This window comes from Miscanthus floridulus, chromosome 8 (assembly GCF_019320115.1).
Source record: "Miscanthus floridulus cultivar M001 chromosome 8, ASM1932011v1, whole genome shotgun sequence".
Lineage (NCBI taxonomy): Eukaryota > Viridiplantae > Streptophyta > Magnoliopsida > Poales > Poaceae > Miscanthus > Miscanthus floridulus.
The window spans coordinates 33,832,653-33,854,029 of NC_089587.1; the positions used below are offsets into that span (position 1 = coordinate 33,832,653).

Genomic DNA, 21,377 nt, shown 5'->3' on the forward strand with positions numbered 1-21,377 from the left:
GGCCCACATAATGGTGCATATTCCAATTTCATATAAAGTTTAAGTTGTTTTTTTTAAGTGATCTATAAGTCATTTTAAGTATGTTTTGGGAATATTTTTGCTGAGGATATTTAAGTTTTAGTAACTTTTTTAGTGTGATTTCCTTACTGTTATGCACTGTTTAAATAAGTTTTAAGTATCAGATGTAATTTTTAGTTCCAGTAATTAATGCTTTCATGAGCATTTTATGTTTTAAATGATGCCCTAAGATTAAGCTCTGCAATATTTTGCATTCAATTATAAGTATTTATATTTATATATACATTATATCCACCACTGTATAATAAGATGGTCTCTGGTTGAATGAAACCAACGAGAAGTTTAATCGGAGATTACTCATAGTTAATTTCTGACCAACGTTGACTTTAATTATGAGTTATTTAAAACGAATTTTGGTTTGTTTATGTCCAATGGTGATGCAAATTAAAGTTCTTAAGCATGCTGTTAATACTGATCAACGTTGTTTTAACTTCATGCTTATATACAACTTACTAATTGAGACATTATTTTGCTTCAAATTATTTCAGTAAATTATGCAGACTATATAAGTACCATAGAACCCGTAAGTAGCACTAATTATCCTACTTGGAATAATCAGATGCATGCCATTCTCAAGGAGCTGGACCTTGATTATGCGCTTAACGAGGAAAAACCACATGCTCCTTCTCCTATTTATGATTACAATACTGAGAGGATGAAGGAGTACACTCCCAAATTAGAAAAATGGGAGAAATCCGATAGGATTGCAAAATGATCATAAGATACTCATTCTCAATTGATATGAGAAGGTTTTTTTTCTACTAAAAAGGATAACAGAGAATTAAGTGCTAAGGAGCTTCACAACTCCATTAGAGCACACTTTAAAAATGTTTTTCTTGTTGATAGGTTACTTAGTTCCCGTTATGATGGGATAAGGGGTCTGGGTAACCACGTAAAAGCTTTTTGATATGGCTTATGAATTGAAGGCACTTGGATTAGATGTGTTTGATGATTTTATGATAAATTGCCTTATGAATTCTATGCCAGAAAACCATACCAAACATGCTCAAAATGGTAAGTTTCCAATGGTCTGCAAACTTTACAAGTTACCAAATTGATGATAAGTATAAGAATGGCTTCGAAAAACAGGTAACTTAAGTTGATTCATAAGTTTTACTTAAGACATTTCCCCAACATATGGTGGATTAACTAAGGTGCAATAATGCATATTTTAACTTCTCCTCAGGTCTTGCCCAACAAGGGGAGCATAGTCTAAGGAGCCATTGATTGAATAAAGATGAAGTCGAGCATTGGAGCTTCGCATTAGATTAGTTTTAAACTTAGTTCTTAATGATGCTTATGTCATCTTAGTATGAGATACTTTGTATTTGAACAAATGTTCTTGAGTTTGGAGTTTATAAATACATCAAATTTATTTCATTAATTATCATTTATCCTATTAGTTGGCAAAGAGATTTATTTCCTGTAAGAGTTTTCTTTATGTTAGTTTTATCTTTAAGTTAATCATTAGTCAAGATGATGAGACCTTGTCGAAATTGTGTCACTACTGTTTAAGCCACATTTCGAAGGAAAGAATGGACTGTCTCATCAGGAAAGAGATACTCTATTCAAATAAGACTATAAAGCATGGGACTTGAGAAATAAAAAAACATACTAGTTTTGTTCCTTAGCCCAACATTAGTCTCTAATTGAAGTATGGCTTGCTTTCACTATTTCTGGCCAACGTTGATTAGTGTTTGCATGTCCATCAAGTTTCTTGTTCTAGTTTATTTTGGCCAACGCTGATTAGACTAGTTCATAGAGCTTGTTTTTGGAGAGTTATATGCCTTATATTTGTCATTCTGGCCAACGCTGATTAATGAATATTTGACCATAAAAGTTTTATTGGACAAAACCTCAGCAAGACATAAGTACAGTCTAGCTAAAGATAAGAAATGATATTCTAAGTAAATGAGCTGTCCACATGGCACCCTGATTATGTTTCTAGAGAACATAGAAATAAGTGGGAGCAAAGTCCAAGGGATTGCATTTCTACTGTTATAACTATTTCACTAAGTTAAGATTTGATGAATGTGTGCCTAAAGAATGTAAAAATCAATGGGAGTTAGTGGAAGTTCACAAAGGAGGAAGATTAAATCTTGGAGAGATATGGGCTTAGTTTTCTGTATCAATGACTCAAAAAGACATAAATATCTCAGTTTGTGCCAGAAGTCATTAGTATACCTCCATTTAAATTACTACAATTTCTATTGTGGATTTTCAAGAGTCAATTAGTAAGCCACAACAGATATATGTAGCAACCATTAATTGATAATTAGGCACGTAAGTAAACCTCTATTGTTATTAAACTGCTTGTGATCCATAATAAATCTATAAGACGATCACATAAGAGGAATTTTTTGCTATTCTAAACTAAGCAATTTTATGAGCTTAGGTCCATAAGTGTATACAAAGTGTGGGTGTTAATAAGTTTTCAGATGAAGTTAAACCAGTAGGCTATAAAAAAGGTCTACAATTCTAAGCGTGACTTCAAAGAGACTTTTAAAAGATTTAAACTAAGAACATATCCCACTATGGTTTAGAATTTCATTAAGTGGACAATTATGTTTATAAAAAAGTTGAAAAAGTTTATTATCCTAATACTCTACATGGGTGAAGCTGAGTTACGTGGCAATAGGAATGTCACATAAGAGTTTTTTACTCGCCCAAATCTTTAAAATGATATATTTTGGCGAAGCCGGTTTTTAGCTATTGAGATACACCAATACGGGACCAATTGAGTACTAGGACTATCACAAAAGGCATAACAAATGAATGCTTAAGTGATAGAGTTTGAATAAGTAATGCCACGCCTGTCTATTTGCACAGTGTAGTTGCACAACACAGTAAGATTAATTATTACAAATAATTGTAAAAATAAGTTAGTAACAGTTGAAGACGAAAACATTCCATATGCTTCGGCTGTCATTAACTTTAAGAATGCTCAAGTCAATACTAGTCTAGACTTGACATCGAGATACTTGGCAAAAATATTAGTTTATTAATACAGAATAGGTTCACTAGAAGGTGCTAAAGAATTTTAAGTTATTGACGAGGCGCCAAAAGAATCATCAGGTCACTTATAAGAATTAAGAGTTAGTCGATTGCCAATTCTCTTGAGTATGTATAAGAAAGTGCACAATTAGATTTTACCTACTCCTGCAGAAAAGAACAATTTTATTGAAAGCTTCGAATATAATTAGTTTTTAAGCTGAGCTAAATTAGTGGCATGAATACAACAAGCTATGTGGCTTAAGAGATATTATCTCAATATTGAGTATTGACATACTGCTATAGGCTTACAATTGAGTTGCAGTATTATTTCGAGTAACGACACATCAAATACTGATGGCAAGCACATTGATTAAATGTTGTGAAAGAAATAACCCAGGATCAGATTATTAAGCTTGTGAAAAATAAGAACTAAGCTGATGCTAGCATATTTGATTATTTGAGTCTTAACACTTACCCATTTATGAGCGCGCAAATCAATTTGGGTTTTAGTGTAGTCTCTGACTTGATTCCAGGTAATAGGATCATGTACTCCCAATAAGTAATAATCATTTTAACAAGGTATTGCAGTAAACTATGGGTAATGGGTCCCAGTGGCGACTAATGCTGCTGACGACGTATTGGTCTGGTCTTATTGTAGTACTAAGTGTGAACATAAGTGTAAAGCGAATATTTGTTGCATAATTGCATTAGCTGTTCGATCAAGTGGGAGAATGTTGGAATGTGATCGGTTTGGCTAATCCCGAACTTAATTACGAAATTAATTAAGTGTTAAGCTTTTGATCCACTTACTTAGTCATTTATTTTCAACTAAATAAGAGCTGTCGTGATCGGCGGCAACCCTTAGAATTCTAAGTGTTCGACCCCCTGGTCCACAACACGATTACAAATAAGAGAGGCGCACCTGGCATCACTATCTCTCTAATCCACCTGACTATTTACGTAACCGATCGATTAGGCGCTCGAGGGTTTAAGAAAGCCGTCTACCCACGTCCAGTCGCAGCAACACAGATGACGTCCATATGCTCTGGTCAGTATTTAAGATTAGTTTCCGTATTAAGATGAGTTAGTGATCATATTTAAGCTAAGTTAAGATCTTGTTTAGTCTAAGTTTTAATTCAACGAGTAGTAGCACTGGGTGGACGGCGTCCGGAAGTCGCGGCCAGCGGCGAGGTCCGCGCGAGCTTTGGCAGCGGGCAACGGACTCCAGCAAGGTCGCGCGGGCAGCGGCCGGTGGCGAGGCTCCGGCGTCGGGGCTGGAGCGGTCTCGGGGGAGCCATGCGTGGCCGGCAGCGAGGTCCGCGCTTGCAGGAGCGACGAAAACAGACGCGAGGTCCGCCGCAGCAGTTTTCATGCTCTCCATGTCCATGTCCGCTGCCGGTGGCACGGCGCCGTGCGGCAGCAGCAAGTCGTCGAACACGTTCATGCAGATGTCACTTTTTCGTGCCCATGTCAATATGGTCCCCGGCGGCGAGCTCATCACCTCCTGCCGCTTCCACGTCGGCGGGCGGCACTGACGTCGCCAAGGACTCGGACTCCATCTCCCTCCACCTCCGGCTCTATGCCACTGGCAACGGCAGCTGCTGCGTGCGGGCGCACACTCCAAGTTCAGTGTCCCGTCTTTGCCGGCGTTGGCAAAGCATGGATGCTACGACCATAGGCGGGTACGATCTCGTAGGCACGACGACGCGGCTGCGGCCCGGGAGCCGATCTTGACTCCGGCGCCAACAAGGCATGCACATGCTAGCTCGCCTACTGGCTTCCTTCGTTCGTCAAACTAGGCATGCACAAGATACAGGGTTCTGTACGTGAACTCCCCATGAACATGCTAGCTTGCGTCTTTTCTTGATTTCTTCGTACGTGTACACGTACATAATTTCTGTTTTTTTTTCCTTTGCTAGCACAAATGATCGACGGCTAATAAACCAACTACCTTATAATCCTTGCATATTAGCACTGAGGGTCAGTGGCACTAGAGAGGAACGGCGAACTTTTGCACGGTGTTCAGACTTGAGGGCATTTTAGACTTTTCTCACCGCGGTTTGACATCGTTAGAGGCAAAAATAGACGGAATGGCTTGGGTGACAAAAAAGTTTAGGTGGGTGGCACCTAGATGCGCTCAAATTTTTTTAGTGGCCTGTAGGTAAGGACTATCTTTTTTAATGGTACATAGGTAAAACCCTCTTTGGAGTGTAGTAGTCGCAATGTATTTCAATATTTGAGCATCCAAACAACATTTGGAATGTAATTCTAAGAATGAGTTTCCACATACATCAAAACAAGATAATTGAAATAAATCAGATTCTCAGTAATTCAATTCCTATCGAATCTAATTACTAGAATTTCATTTCTAGAATAAGATTCAATTCCAGGGAAACAAACGGGCCCTTAATGAAAAACGTGCTACAACACGTTCGAGAAAAAAAATTTAACTAAGGAACATGTGAAAATAAGTATTAATTCATTTACCACCATTATCCATTTTGAATAAGCTAAATAAGTAATAAGATCCTATGTTTTCTCGATATGACAAATTCATAGTAACATCATACCTCAATAACAAGACTAATGTATAATTTCACGACATTTGGATAACATATGCAACATACAAAAATACTACATTAGAAACACAATCCATATATATTTCCCTGATTTTGGCTTCTTTCAGCGTGAAACTTTTACTATAGTGTTCCACTAACTTACTGTAAGTTTTCCATGATTTATTTGGAAAAAAAAACTTCCTACAAAAATATAACAATAATAACAAAAACCCTATTTTGTTTATGTACACATCTATATGAACTTTTCTGGGTCTGAAACTATTAGTATGACAATGTGTTAGTGATGTGGTCATACTATCAATTTATCGTAAGTTCTGGATGAATGTGAAAGCACGACTAAAATAACTATGTACAATTTTGACCTATTTTATTAAAGGGCTAAACTAGTCCTTTCACTTGTACCAGTATTTTTACTATTTAGATCTATGTATAATAAGTCTACGGAATTCTGGTTAGCTATTTTTAGATTTTGATTTGATTTTTGAATTTCACAAGATTTCAGTTTGAACTGAAAAGGTAAAATCTAATATTAACTTTTTTTTAGGGGAATCTAATATTAACTAAAAGAAAAGGGCCCGCATGGGCTCGGCCCAGCCCATTGGCACCGATTCGGCTCAGGCGCGGTTACAGCACAGCAGCCTGCTTGGGTTTGGCTGTTTGGGTATGCAAAGGAGCCCCCTCATGGAGACACTGCAGATAAGGCCACGTGCATCCTTCGCCACTCACCAGCGGTCTCCAGTCTCCACTTCACTTCGGTCCCTGATCGCCGGGCGAGCAGCGGTAACGGCCATGATGAATTTGGCGTCCGTCGTTCCCTGCGCGCAGGCATTCCCCGCGTTATTGACTCCCGCCGCTGGCTCCCACACCCACTGTCGGGTCCACACGCATGCGGCGGCCTCCAAGAGCGGATTGGCCTGCCGCGTCGCGCGCAGCGGGGGCGGTGGTGCCCGGTGGCTGCCGGTCTCCTGTGCAGCGGGGGGCGGCGCAGGTTAGGGTCTCTGTGACTCATCTATTTATGGTTGCTGCAAGTTTTGGTTCCCAATTTTCCCTTCAGTTCGAACTTGGGGTATAATTACTAACTTTAGGTAATTAGGTTCTTACTTTTTGAAATTATGTTAATGTAGATACTGATGTTGAATGATTGGATGTTCAAAAAAGGTAGAAAAATTAGATTTGAGTAACTGGTGATGCAGCATGGGAGGAATTTGCTTGGTTGGGGGCTTGGGGCACTCTTGAGGGAGATAAGGCGTTCGCTTCATACTTATCCAACAGCTTGAGTCACCGAATCAGATCTAAGTTCTTGAATGAACTGGTGCAATTTCCAGTGGCCTCAATTCATATCTCTTCGATGAGCACTAATACTTGAGACGTTAGCCAAAAGAACTTGCCAATTCATATCCCGATTCATACATACTCACGTTATCTATATTCAGGAGGATATTTGACTAACAGTAGTTTTCATCCTCTTTTATGCTCTCCACTTGTTTCTGTTCCATGTTTAGCATCTCTGGCCTGAGTGGATATTCCTGTTGTCCAAAATCTATGTAGCCTGACTGCTACAGGGTGTGCTAGAACTTTGACTCTATCCATCTTAATCAGAAAGGGGAAAAGGTGTTGTCTGCTCTTTATGTTGTCCTTTATTATAAAATATAAGTGCAGGTTGAAACTCCTATGTGAAAAATTATTATTTGGCCTATGTAAAATCGTAGAAAATTAAAATAAACAAGGCAAAGTTATTTACTCACTAGAAAAATCATTTTTACTGTGTTACATCAGTAGATCCATGCACAACAATCCAGTTAGGAGAAGCAGCAATACTGGGAGCAGAGCGCTGGAGTTTGGTGAACAAAGGATTCCAGTAGCAGTCTTGTGATCCCCACGCAGAAAATCTGGTGGAGTAGCACCTGTATCTGCAGCTAGCATATCAGTCACCAATGGGGATCCCACAGGCAAGCCTGTGAGCTGTCACTGGGGAGAGAGCACCTGCACAGGCTTATGTGTAGCCACTGAATACAAGGAAGCAGCTTGGTCCATAGTAGGAAAACCAACCTTGCTTGGCCCTAAAAAAGAAGTGGATTTAGCAGCTGGAAAAGGAGATGTATTCAGCTTCCCCCTATTGTACTCAGCTGACTTCTGAAGCACTAACTTTTGCTGCAAGAGCAGTTTTAAGGAAAGGTGTTCTGCTATTTGCATGGGAGCTGGACCTGATGATGAAGCGTTGTGCTCATTCTGTTCAGGTTCTGAACTTTTGTGTTTCTTTGACAGACTATGAACACCATTATTGCCAGTCTTGTCTTCTGCCACATTGCCATAATCATCTTGTTCATTGGGATCAATCTCAAGTGGTGGGATGGCTGGTATAAATTCTTCATCAGCCTCTAAAGTGAAAGTTATGTCATAACCCACCTTGATCAGTGGCATATGGGAATTGTTCCATATTCAACACTCCAACCTGTCGTTGAATCACACCTTTTGTCTGGAACATGTGCATATCAACATCTTGTGTTGCACCAACCACAGTTCCAGTACCCAAAAAGCTAGGTAGTGGCTTGCCTGAAATATGGATCCAGATGACCAAGTGCGATCAAAATAGTTTTAGGGTGGAGAAATCGATTGGGACTGATACCTGATCTATCTATTTTTTCCCTTTTGTGTGCACACACATCTTAGCTAGCAATGCATGTATTTTATAGAACTTCTGTTGCTCCTTTAATATCAGGTTGGTCATACCATCAAGTATGAAAAGAATCATTCTTGCCACAGTCAAATCTACAGAAGACCTGATTCTTGGTGTTCCCCTGATAACTGTCAATCTGTTGGACTTGCACTTAAGTCTCATGTATACACATATAACAGTGCTCAGAATATGCATCTTCAAATTAGACATATGAATATGTTATAAGTTGTCATTGGTTGATTAGGAGTCTTACATTTAAAATTTTACAACCAATCATCTAGCTGCAAAGCTCACTATCTTCGCTTTTCAAGCTTTAGAAAAGAGGATTGTTAGATAAACTGTCCGTCCCAAGTTTGCTTGTCATGATTTTTTTCTCTTCAAACATGTTTAGTTTTTTCTCAAGAATATTTACTATTTACAATGACTCAACCCATCTTCTTTCTCTGTAGTTGGTGATGCTTTTGTTACTGAGGACACAACAAATGTGAAGTTTCTTCGGGAACTAACAGTTCCAGGCTATACATACCCTTTGGTTGCAGTTGGCACAGGTATATTTCTCTGTATGTCAATATCAAACTAAATTCCTGTTATGACCGGCATCCAGTACTCCAGGCGAAGGCCCAGCAGTGGCTAGAGGATGCCGGCGGGTTAGGGGGCTCAAGGCCCATATTTATCATATTTTACATAATATTAGAGTTATTTTCTATTATTATTCAGAGACATATAAATACCTGTAAACTTTATTGAGGAAATTAAGCAGAAACAATTATTGTTTCCGGCTTCCTCAGGGAGCCGGGAGAAACCCTAGCCGCCTCCTCCCTTCCGTGTACAGTACCGCGGTACTGTAGCGCCGGTACTGTAGCGCCGCCACCCTCTCCCTTCGCGAGATCACGGCGCCCCGCCGTGGTCCATCGCGGTTTAAGCCTCGACCCCCGATCGCTCACCGCTACAACCTACGCTCGGTCAGAGGAGGAACCTCGGTTCCTATCAATTCCGTATTGCTCTTTCAGCCTTTTCTCGTACTGACTTTTGTGGTTGAGTTAGTCTGTGATAATAGAGGGTTTAAGTGGTCGAATAAATGGGTTATAACATGTCTGTTAAGCTTTCTTGTAAAGCCAGGTGGGTACCTTTGATCTAAGTACTGGATTTATGATCATATGTTATATTTTCTAACTATCCAACAGTATGAACTTTTTTATGTTATTATCAGATTGTTTGTCTTTGTGGAAAAATAATGGAACCAGAAGAACCATTTGTTTTTCTTCATCACATTTCTGCATTAATTGCTAGAATGGCTTGCAGTTAGATGGATTGAAAACATTTAATAAAGGTTTTGCACCTTTGCTATTGACAGTTCATACTATTCTGTAATATTTGATCCAAAATTCTTAAGAATTTATGATTCAGAATTGATCCTTCTCTAACCTACCCCCTTTGTTGTAGTTCTTTTATGATTTGATTGTTATATATAACAGTGATACCAGATATTTCTTCAAGTAGTGACTTCTATCTAAATTATCTTTTCAATATAATGTGGTGTGTCTTCTATGGTTTAACTGTACAAATTCTTTAAGAATTTTGAGATAGAAGTCTTGAGATTAGACTCTATAAGGAAAAGCTAAAACTGTCAAGAAAATATGCCAATATGGTTTGAATCTCCCATGGTTACATCCAGCCTCCCTTAAGCCTATGGTGTGAACTGAAAGTAGGTCCAGTTACTTTTTATTGAACTTAATAAAGTTTACTTTGCAAACTCAGGACTTCTGACTATTTCACACATTGAATTTACGCACCAACTAATTCTCCAAAACTATCAAGATGTTCAGGAAAGCTTTGCACTCTATGTTATATGCCTATTTGTGTTCAGAATGAAAACCTTTGGTATAAGTTGATCACATAATATCTCCTGTAACTATGAGCAGTCTCTAGTCACTGAGTTTGACCATATTATTAAATTATTAGGTTAATATTATGTTGTACTTAGGTTGTGTATTGTTTTGAGAAGCATCGAAGGTTAACACATTTAACGTTACAGTAATATTTTAAACAGTGCTCTTGGAGTAGTGATTCCACACGTTGATTATTTTCTAACAAATGTATCCATGGAGGTCATATTCATTTTAAAATAATACTAATTATTATAAGAAAGAAACAGCAAAAGCTCGAATGTGTAGAAGTCTTGGAATCAAAGCAGTTAATCAATGAAGTGTAGAAGTGCCAAATGGCATGTCAACGTATCCAAATCTTCACTGTTTCAGAAAGAGATGATATTGTCAAAGGATGATTGATATTTGATAGAATAAAATGAGATACCAGAACATTGTTTAACATTACCTATTTGAAACATTGCCCAAATGTGAACTATTTTTGGGATGCTACATTGGAGATGTGGGATTAACCCAGGTGATTTGATAGGCTCCTCAGCAATTAACTCCACTAGGATCCTTCCATGTCACCTCCCAGGGCGACGGGAGGGCCACCGCCGCTGCCCAAAAACTCCACCATAGCCTCCACCTCCGGCCACCGCTGTCGCAGGTCCGCGCGGCGGTGGCAGCCAGCACTGTCACTGAAAAAAGGTGTGCATCTGCACCTCCTTCCTCCCCTCTCATTTCTTCTCCTTCTTGCTGGTGTTTCAGCGTGCAGGGTGGGTGCTGCGGCCATGATGTTGGCAAATCCGGAGCTCCCAGGACCAGATCCAGTCCTCCTTGCCAAAGGGCGCCTAGCTCAAACGGTTAGGTAACCCAGCGGCACTCCTCAGGTCCTGGGTTCGACTCCCCGTGGGAGCGAATTTCAGGCTGAGGTTAAAAAAATCCCCTCGTCCGTCCCCATAACCAAAGCACTGGGGGGGCACCGGCCCAATTCTCACTTGGGCGACGGAAAGCCACCGTGTAAGGGTGGGGGCGGTGGTTCGGGGGTTTTCTCGGCCGGGTGAGAAGGTCCTTCTTCTTATTTGTAATGCTGCGGGGGCAGTCTTAACCCCCCCGGTCGAGTTTTTTTAGATCCAGTCCTCCTTGTGCCGGATCTGCCGGTGGCTTGAGAGAACTATTCACGGTTCCTGCGGACATGCTCCTCCTAGGCGTTTGGTGGCTGGGCCGGCGGACTCCTCGAGCTCCCTGGCCAGGGTGCATCCCATGCATGTCTGGGCGGAGAACGGCAGTGTGCCTCAAGGTTGCGTCCCCCGATAGTGCAGGCCGGGTGTGGCCAGCTCCTCATCCCTTGACTAGATCTGCACCCTCGGCAGGCCTTGAGTGGCCGGCTTCGCCTACGCGGCCCTGGTGCTCGGTGGCAGCTCCATCTGCTGCGCCATGCTCCCGTACTCGACTGAAGGTACACATACAGGTATGGTATGATGCCGGCCTTTGTTCGCCATGGGGTGCTTGACTGTCATGTGATTTCTTGGCAAAAGTCTAGCCTGGCTCATAGCCGTGACGGTGGCAGTGGCATCCTTATGCGTCATGTTCCTTCTAGGAGGTGTCTTCGAAGAACCACTTGCCACCTTGCCGTGTGTGTGGTCTTAGGGTGAACCCAATCCGGTGTCCCCAAATGTGTGATGGTGGCATCTTTCATGTCATTCCCTTCCTGGAAGCGTCGCACTTGGAGACCACGTACACCTCATGGATGTTCATCCTTGCACACAGCTCAAATCCACCTTCGGTGATCAAACCCTTGATATTTGCACAAGTTACTAACTGGCAAATATCATTGTCAGTGTCCTTACTCCGCCATCATCCATGATCCTTGATTGCTTTGTCTGACCAAATGCCGGGTTAGCAGGCCCATGATCTTCTCTTGGATCTCCTTGTTCTCCTATCGCCGACCTTCCCTCCTTTGAGGCTTCCTCCCCTCAATGGGCGTCGGTGGGCATCAATTGGATCCTAGATGTGCTTTAAAGACATTGTAAATCATGGCTGTTGTCGGCCACACTCGGCTCAAAGCTTGTCGCTTGTGGAATGGAGGTCGCCCGAATACAGTCACTTGATAGTGGTGTTAGTTGGTGAACAATGACATGCTTTTGTTATGGGAGTGTTTTTTATCCCCCCTTATGTGTTGTGTGGTGTCGTCCTTCACTCTTTTGTGCGTGTTGTTGTTGGTGTTGTGCTGTCAGTGTACATACTCTGTTGTATCATCTTGACTGGTAATTTATATTGCCACTCCAATGCAATATATTCAGGTGGGGAATTATTTTTTCCCCCGGGATCCCTTAAAAAAAAAGATTAACCCAGGTGATTGTTTCTTGTTGAGTTGTTGTCATATATAGAGTTCATGCAATCCTCTGTGGACAATCCATAGGAAGTTGGCTAACCCTTTTAGGTGATATGAAGGCAAAAGCAGAAGCATTACTATGAGAGGACAGGGTCTTATCTAGAAGATAATAGATAACTCAAATTGAAGTGTTTCAGGAACTGGACAGAGGCCACTTTGCTAGTCTCCGAGGTTACACAGCCAGCACATCTTAGTTCGAGCCCTGGTAGCCACTATTACCCACTAATTGCCTTCAATAAAGGCTAAGATGAGTTGAAACTAATAAAAAAATTGAAGTATTTTGGAAAGCATTTTTGTGTGCATATGTTATATGTTATGCTGGGATGGTAATGCGAGTGCTGTGCTGCATCGGGGTTCAGGTGCCATATTGGCGCAGCTGGAACTTGAGGTGGATTGGTGCAGCAAGGAACCCAAAATACTAAATAATTTCTCAAGCTAGTTTGATTAGGTTTGTTGGATTGCTTAACTGGTTAAACCTCACATAGGGTATCAAGTTTGTTTGCTAGAATAGATCGGCTCTAACTAAAAGGACACTCAATAATGGCATATTTTTAAGAAACTAGGAAAGAAGTCAGAAGCCTCCTTTCATTTTTGATATAGTCATCTCTCTCTTTGGATAAGCTCACTCAAGCTAAAGTTTGTAGGGAAAACCCAATAGCAGCCAGGGCAACCTCAAAGTTAACTATTGTGCTCCCAGCATCAGGGGTGCAAGATAGATATATAAGTAAAAATTATGTTTTCAGACTTAACTTTAATGTATTATTATAGTTATAGTTCGCAATTTTATTTTTAGCTCACTTTCAGGTTACAGAGATAAGTTCTTTGTCAAAGTATATGCTGCGGCGTTCTATGTAGATTACTCACTTCGCCTTGATACTGAGCAATGGAAAGAAAAGATTGGTATTGAGAGCTTTGACGGTTCCTCTGTTTTTGACTCCATTTTTAAGGGTAAGAGATAACTATCAATTCCAAAATTTAAGGAATCGTAATATGTGCTAATGTTACTAGTTTATTTTGCAGCACCAGTTGTGAAATCATTGAGTATAATTCTTGTTAGAGCCGTTGATGGCAAGACCTTTGTGAATGCTCTAAATGATGTCATTGTTCGCCAAATAAAAAACCCAAATGCTGAGGAAGAATCTTCCCTGTCAACCTTGCAGAATACCTTTCTTGGGCGCAATCTCAAACAGGGAACAAGCATATACTTAACTTGGCTTGAACCCAAAAGAATGCTGGTGAGTCACATTCAATTCTGTGAATATTATGAATCTTCGACGGTGTTTCATTCCTCAAAGTTGAATATTGACTGTATAAACTATTTAGAAATAACAAACAACTATCCCACAATGAATACACTTCCATCGTACAAGAATTAGCAATGCTTCTAGTTCTATTAGGACTTGATACCTCAAGGTTGGAGCTCACTTTTGTCTGTACTGTTACTTCTGTCAGATCATTATCCAATGTGTAGCATTCCGTGGTAATGAGGCTAATGCCGTCACCTCTAACATAGAAAATAGTGGAATTCAAACAGTAAATATGACAATAGATGGTGGTTCGATTGGATAGGATTAAATGGAAATGACCTGCTAACTTCTTTCCGTCATGTAAATTTATCTACATTACCTGGCCGAATAAAAGCTGGCATGCATTGGCCATTGCTTGTAGTATAGAGAGACCAACAATTTAATAGTGCTTAGTTCACAAGTGGCACAAGAATTGACAACTTGTACAAGTCAGAAAAGCCAGACGCATTGGCACCTTTTTTATCCAATGAAAAAAAGCAAATCTATATTTTAGTCTACTACTAGGATTCAAATCTTATTGGTTTTAACTGACTATAGAGCAAACTTTTCTAAACTGTAGACCTTAAAGCTTAGTTGAGGTTTACAAAAAGCTTGAATTGCAACAAAGATTAACAGTGAAGCTGGAATTCTGTTTGGTCGTCAGATTTCCTTTTAATCTACTGATGGATTTATTCAATTTTTGTAGTTTTTGAATATTTGACATTAAATTATATTTTTGTTAGTTACTGAAAAAATGATCATTGCATTCTGGAAAAACTGTAACAACTCAAGTTTGTGAATAAATAAAAGTATGAAAAAGGGGACTTGTAGAGATTTATGTAGAGAGTGAGCTCAATTTGAATGCTGTTAACTTTTATTGCTGTAGATCTCCATTTCCGAAAATCAAGATCCACGTCAAATTGATGCAGAGATCGAATCTGCTACTGTTAATTATGCTCTATACGATGGCTTCTTTGGTAAATCCCCAGTGTCCCCTTCTTTGAGATCATCTACAGCCCAGTTGCTGGAAGCGCTTCTGCTTTAGAAGTGACAATTCAGTCGTGGTTCTAGCAATGGTTGCTAGGAGTGGTTATTTCCCTTCATTCTCTCTTTTTTCCCGAGGGAACACAAGACGTGCTGGGGATGTCCATGATCATAGTTCCCATAAAGGAAATTAATTTAATTATTATAGAGTTCATATGTAACATTTTTGTCATCCTGATGAAATATGGTGAATTGTCACGCCCTTGTGTTGATATTATGCTTGGCGGACTGCTTTACATTCCATCATTCAACTTGCCTAGCCCAACTTGCTCAGTGGAAATGGATTTTTCAGGGGCAGTAGAAACTAATGTTGTGAACCACACCTGAAAAATGATTCACATTTTTGAAAGTTTCACGGCAATTTTGAAAGATCTCATTTCCTGCCAATTTCATCAAATTCAATCCATGCCACATGTATGATACCAATATAGTATAAACTTAGTGACATATTGTATATTTAGTAATTTAGTTGGAATCATCACGATTATTTCATGTACGTCAACATCTAACATTCCAATTGATGAACATATATATGCACCACGTTGTACATCAATTTGAATTAACATTTGTCACTGTAACTTTTCTCACTCACAAAGAAGTCGCAGTCTTTGCTCTTTCTTCGCTAATGTGCAATTAACATAGAAGAAAATGCAATTGCAATGAATAAGACGTGTACGATGATGAACTGATGATGCCTAGAATGTCGCTCCGTTAAGGTGGCAAGCCATTTTAGGAATCGAAATGATTCCAATGTCTACGCCTCACAATCTCTATATAGGAATCCGGCTTCCAAAAGATGGGCAGCCGATCGGGCCACGTCGCCCGACCACCCGTCAACCGTTCGATCGGGCGGGCTCGCCATGTGGACCGTCAGATTTTGGATAGGATCGGGTCTCCGCCTGTTCCATCGTGCTCCCGCATCGGGAATCTTCTCGGCGCGTCGGCCCGTAGGCTCCCGTGGCGTCGATGAGCACAGCTGCAGCGCGGGCCAACGGCGCGGGCATGGTCCACCGGCGAGGCGGCCGAGCTCACCGGCGTGACGGCGCAGGCGAGCCGAACGCGACCTTGCCCGCCCGGCGCTCCCGTCCTCGCGCCGCCGCACTGGATGTAGGGCCACCACCCTCCTGCACGGCCTGCAGCGTCGCTGGTACTTCCGTCCGCCTGCCTTACCCTCCTCTTCCCCTGCTGTCCCCGTGCGGCAGCTCTTCCCTGCCCGTATTGTGGCATCCTGCGCCCGCCGCTCGCAGCCATCGAGTGGAGGTGGATCGGAGCCCGCCGCTCCGCTTCGTCGCAGCTGTGACCACGGAGACAGAGGCGAGCTCAATGTTGAGCCCAAATGCCCAATAGCCATGGCGGAGTAGAGCAGGAGGATATTGCGCTTATACCAGTATGAATTTCTCAGATTTTTCCTTTACATATCTGCCCATCTCTGTTTTCTCAGCAACTTGTTTGGTTCATCTGCAAAATCTGTTGCTGAAGGAGCTCTGAAATCGATAGTGCCACTGCCCCATCCCTGCTCAAGCTACACTTACAATACAATGTTGTGTGCTATTGTTTATACTTAAAATAATATCAATTATTTGCTCAGTTTCAATGACTGCCCCTAACATTGTTCTTATTTCTAATCATCTTACTACATGTTGTGTTGTGAAAGTAAATATTTCTCTCACACATAAACTGCTAAGTTAAACACACGGGCCTAGCAACTCTGACACAGTTATGGGTTGATGCATCATGCATGTACCTTCACTTGATAGCTCAAGAACTTGAGAAGAATCAGATGATATTTTTCATACTAATGACAGGCTTGCTATCTATACTAAAACCACCACCACAACTATATCCACAATGTTTGTAGCCCTATTGCTAGCCATGTTCACAATGTTTCTAGCTCAAAAATGTATTCCCCTTCTGTTGCCTTGCCTGTATATACTGTAACCTACTACATTCACAATGTTCGAAGCCCTGTTGCTATATGAATGGGATTAAGATATAAGGCGAAATGCAAGGGAATGTATGAATTACATTGGCTTTGACTACTCCATGGATGTCTGTTGGCTGATTGGCCATGAAATGAATTACATGGATCTTTTTGTACAGTTAATTAACAAGTCATTAACATGGTTATTTTTCTTAAGAATGTTGCTAACATACAAAGGTAGCTATGCTGCAATTGACCTCCAAGTTTCTCTTTTTATTATCTCTGGATCTGTGATGATCTTCTATGTTAGATGTACTTCTGTAGTCTTATTTTAAATGCATTAGTCATTACAGAATATGTAAAACCCAGCCACTTTACAAATTTTCATGATATTGGTTTACAACATAGCACCCCGGCCCTCTTACAAAACAGTACTAATCTCTGTAAACTCAACCATCTAGCATATATATATGCAGTTCTTTACATGTGCACTAACTTACAAGCTGACATCAAAGTTGCTCTAGGACCTTTTACTACCAGGATGAAATAATTGGAGAAAGCAATCTACGCAGCTAACCCTGTCCTCTATTCAAGCTTTAAGTACAATATAGTCTCACAATTGCGGAGCAAGAGATGAGAGTGCATATTTTGCTTCACAGTAAAAAATTCTTTCGGCCATTCTCGGTGATCCCTGGCTGGCCAGCGGAGCCTACCGCCATGGAGATCTCGGAGAAGATTAGGTCCTGCAAAAGGAGGCATCGTGGCTGGTAATTCATTCTGAGCTTCAAACATTTACAACGCAATTTCAGTTGTCATAAGTTGTAAGGATGGGAGTAATCAATGTATGCCACATCAATATATGTTTGATTGAAATGAAGCTCCATACTTTGATACATTTGCTAGCTTCAATATTGAAAGAAAAGGTGTCAACTATCAAGTACTCAGCTCTATTTTTTCTGTTATTATCAATTATGTTGTCATTATACTGCATATTCAAGAGTTGCTGGTTTTAATCATGTAATATCCAATTTTTTAAATTATCCAAAATTCCCATGAAAGAAATCATTCCAGTGATACATCCAAAGCTCATTGTAACTATGACCATTATTTTTCTGCACATGACACTCTAGCTTGCAGTGAAAGAGTTGCAGACGATTAATACCTTCAAAGCACAACACGAGACGCTTCTATACATCATGAGCTGTTGTCAAGTAATCAATAACTTGCTTCTCAGCATACCAATGTCAAATGATCGAACATTATCTAGGGCTGTTGAATTCCTTCCTATTCTTATCTATATTACTATCAAGGCAAGGGCAATCCTCAGCTGCACTCAAATATGAAGAATTATCTGACAAACCTCATTTCACCAAAGATGTTTATAATAGATGTCAACTCTCACTATATCTGTTGCTAGCCCAAGTACCTCACACAATCATATGCTTCTCAACTCCTACTTTTTGTGGAATTACATGTACTTTATTAATTTGCAGAGATGCTTTCCATCAGTCTTAAAAAGGTTATCATCATGTAAAGTACCTAACAGGCTAGGAGCCCAAGCAGTGAGTTCATGTCCATTCAAAACAAATCAAAACAGAGAAAAATGAGTCATATCATTGAAAAAAACGTGTTTTACTTGAGCAATTTAAATGCAGTCATGTTTGGCTCTGCTCAAAGCTTTGAATTTAAACTCAAACAACATATAATATTTGCTTTATATACTATTTCAGACATTCTCTTCCATTGCAACATCTTTGAAAAAAAAATGCAAGTCTACTATACCTCCATCTTTGTTCTGCTATATTTTGTGCTGATTGCTAAAGCTCCCCACATAACTTTCTCAACTCATCGACTTCTCGTAATTTGGATTTTAGCTGTGCTACTATCTCTCTCCTTCTGTAAATGATTTGGCTAATCTGTGTAGTTAAATTTTTTACTTTGTTTTAAAAGCTTCAGATTTTAATACAGTGCTAGAGTGTGAATCTTAGACAACACTGCCACTGCTGTAGTTTTGATTACGGTGAATGTGTGGATTGTCATCTCGAAAACAATTTCTATCTTCCTTTGAAATTATGACTCAAAGGTAATAATTCTACGCCTTGTATTTTTATTTCAGATTTAAATAAATATCAACTTCAGACTTCAGAGAAAAAGGACTATGTGAAAGGTATGCACTAAAACATTTGCTCACGCTTATATGCTCTTTGATATATGTGATTGATTATACCTAATACTAATCAATTCTTAATTTCACAATGATGGGTGTGTCGTGCATAGTTCTTAATTGAAAAAAAATGAGACTCGAGCTATTATCCTCTGCAATGGCAACGATCAACATCAACTCCACTGATCTGTATAATTATATTGTACTACTACTATTTATTCTCCACAGAAGCTAAGTAATACTAATTGCAATATAATTATTAGCTTCATGATGCAAGCACCACACGGGACCGCGCGGCAAGGCCGCGCTGCTTTCTAGTCAATATCGAAGGGCCACATGGGCGCATGGACCAGGTTGGTGGGCTGGCCAGGGGGCAGGGCGCGCGCCATCAGGTCTTATAGATTTCAACGCTGTTTTTTTTTGTCCGAACCGACGGTGAAAATGATTTTCGGCGGTGATATATATATTATCACCACCGGTTTTAATAATACCGTCAGGTGAAAATTCCGTTAGTAAAAACAATTTATGGAGCAGTGATTGAGTGTCATCCGTTGCTCATGCCGTACGTGCTCTGTCTGATAGTCCTTCCGTGCTCAAAAGTTCACTTGTTAGTAGTGTGTTCCTTCGTATGCGTACCAATACATACATTATTCTATAGGGTGTTGGAAAGAACTGCTTCTGTTTTGGTCAACTTAATATTTTTCTAATTTGCTTGGCCGGTAATTGTAACTTCATTTCTTATTGTTAGTATCATAGATCTGCTTTAGTACTGCATGTACATATTTAGATAAAATAGGATATATGATCAAGGTTCTCCTGGTATCCCATCAATTTACATATTACCTATATTTACATTCTCAGCTTTCCGTTGTTGGCCGTCACTATGAAGAGCCTAGAAAAAGACTAGCTAGGAAGGACGTCATGCTTCTTGTAGCACCGTAGAGAAGACGTTGTAACGGCACACCGGGCATGTCGAGTGGTCGCGCAGCCACAAGTCAATGCACTGCTGGTGGAACATGTGCAGGCACCCCGGCAGCCGCTTCACCATTTCCCCCTTCTCCACCTCCCCTAGACACACCGCGCACTCCGACGGGCCGTCCGGCGCCCGCTTCACGTCCTCCTCCTGCTCGTACGCCGGGATGTCGTCCACGGCGACCACCCGCGCTCCACCCCGCACCGGCGGCTCCCGCGCGAGCACGTAGATGGTAGCATGGCCTTCTTGTCGTCCTTGCACCACGAACCGTGGCAAAGAACCAGAGGCGGCAGAAGCGCCGCCTCCGCTGCTCCGGTGCCGTAGCCGGGCTCGCGCCGTGCGCGCGCACCGGCACGGCAGGCAGAGCAGCCAGGCGAGGCCGCGCAGAGGCGAGCACAGGAACCGCCCCAGCGCGGACCACGGGAAGAGCGCGCCGCAGAAGACAGGGTAGACGCAGGCGCTGATGCTGACCCAGACGACGAAGAAGATGGAGAGCGTGACCATGTCGCTCGTGCTGTGGGGCTTCCGCGCGCGCCGGACGAGCGAGTTGATGAGGAGGCCCGTGCCGCCGATGCACACCGCGTTGGCGATGGCCAGCCCGAACAAGCGGATGAAGCAATCCATGGCTGGACAGCGTACACCCGAGATGCTGAAGCTGAACTGGTTGCCTGCCTCGCGACCATATGATAAGGGAGGTGGGCTCAAAAGTATCTTACGGGGAATTTCCGAGTTCCTTACTCTCCGTGTGCTCGCGAAATGTTGAAAGAGATGGGTTAGACTTGAAACCGTGTCGTTTCTCCAAGTCAACTAACTGCTTGGTTCGTGCAGGCGGAAACAACCTCAGAGAGCGAACGAACCAAACACTTGACCTTCGATATTCTGTGTTGACTCGATTATTAGCGAGTCATTTTATATGGTCCCTCATCCAACAGATTGGTTTGCATCGATTTCAATTTCAAGAACTATCACCACGTCGATTTTCAATTTATCTTTCACAATCACCGTAGATTCCTTAGAAAATCGAGGAAATGGACAAAAAAAAAAACTTGATCCTGTAACCCAATTGAGTCTTTTGCCGGGCATATGTACAGGATTTGGTTGTTGCATCCCCACTGTGACAGAACAGGTAATAACTGTCGGTTGCCATAGAATCGGCGCTGATAAGTTTATAACTACCGTTTTGTGACTACCATCGTTGGTTCGTGGCTTCAACCGATAGAAAATCATAACCTTTTTATATAAGGTCGGATTAAGATAAATTTTATATCAAAATTATAAAGTTCAAATCTAACACTTTGTAGTTGATAATTTTTTTAATTCGAGAGAACGTGAACATTGAGGTCTTAGATTTGAATCCTAGAAACACATATTTGCGCAATTTCAATAGTGACAACAACA

The 21,377-nt window shown here is 41.1% G+C and overlaps 2 protein-coding genes and 1 long non-coding RNA gene across 3 annotated transcripts; 2 read left to right on the plus strand and 1 right to left on the minus strand.

Annotated features, from left to right (window-relative positions):
* Positions 1 to 6,355: 6,355 nt before the first annotated feature.
* On the plus strand, positions 6,356 to 15,164 carry LOC136476150 (fatty-acid-binding protein 3, chloroplastic-like). Its single transcript, XM_066473868.1, has 5 exons — positions 6,356 to 6,639; positions 8,778 to 8,876; positions 13,396 to 13,539; positions 13,612 to 13,826; positions 14,764 to 15,164. The coding sequence occupies exons 1-5, from the start codon at positions 6,441 to 6,443 to the stop codon at positions 14,920 to 14,922; spliced, it is 816 nt and encodes a 271-aa protein (XP_066329965.1). The 5' UTR covers positions 6,356 to 6,440; the 3' UTR covers positions 14,923 to 15,164.
* Positions 15,165 to 15,859: 695 nt separating this feature from the next.
* On the plus strand, positions 15,860 to 19,564 carry LOC136471547 (uncharacterized). Its single transcript, XR_010762061.1, has 3 exons — positions 15,860 to 17,609; positions 18,959 to 19,009; positions 19,270 to 19,564. It is a non-coding gene; the product is annotated as an uncharacterized lncRNA (long non-coding RNA).
* Positions 19,565 to 19,780: 216 nt separating this feature from the next.
* Positions 19,781 to 20,961, minus strand: LOC136471548 (E3 ubiquitin-protein ligase Os04g0590900-like). The gene has a single exon (XM_066469285.1). It carries the CDS (start codon positions 20,601 to 20,603, stop codon positions 19,926 to 19,928), a length of 678 nt encoding a protein of 225 aa, XP_066325382.1. The 5' UTR covers positions 20,604 to 20,961; the 3' UTR covers positions 19,781 to 19,925.
* Positions 20,962 to 21,377: the final 416 nt, after the last annotated feature.

Bases quoted from the DNA above. Each gene is read 5' to 3' on its own strand.
- LOC136476150 (XM_066473868.1), top strand. From the start codon at position 6,441: ATGATGAATTTGGCGTCCGTCGTTCCCTGCGCGCAGGCATTCCCCGCG. The intron at 8,877-13,395 runs GTATATTTCTCT...GCTCACTTTCAG, and splicing joins TTTGGTTGCAGTTGGCACAG to GTTACAGAGATAAGTTCTTT. The intron at 13,827-14,763 runs GTGAGTCACATT...TTATTGCTGTAG, and splicing joins TTGAACCCAAAAGAATGCTG to ATCTCCATTTCCGAAAATCA.
- LOC136471548 (XM_066469285.1), bottom strand. From the start codon at position 20,603: ATGGATTGCTTCATCCGCTTGTTCGGGCTGGCCATCGCCAACGCGGTG.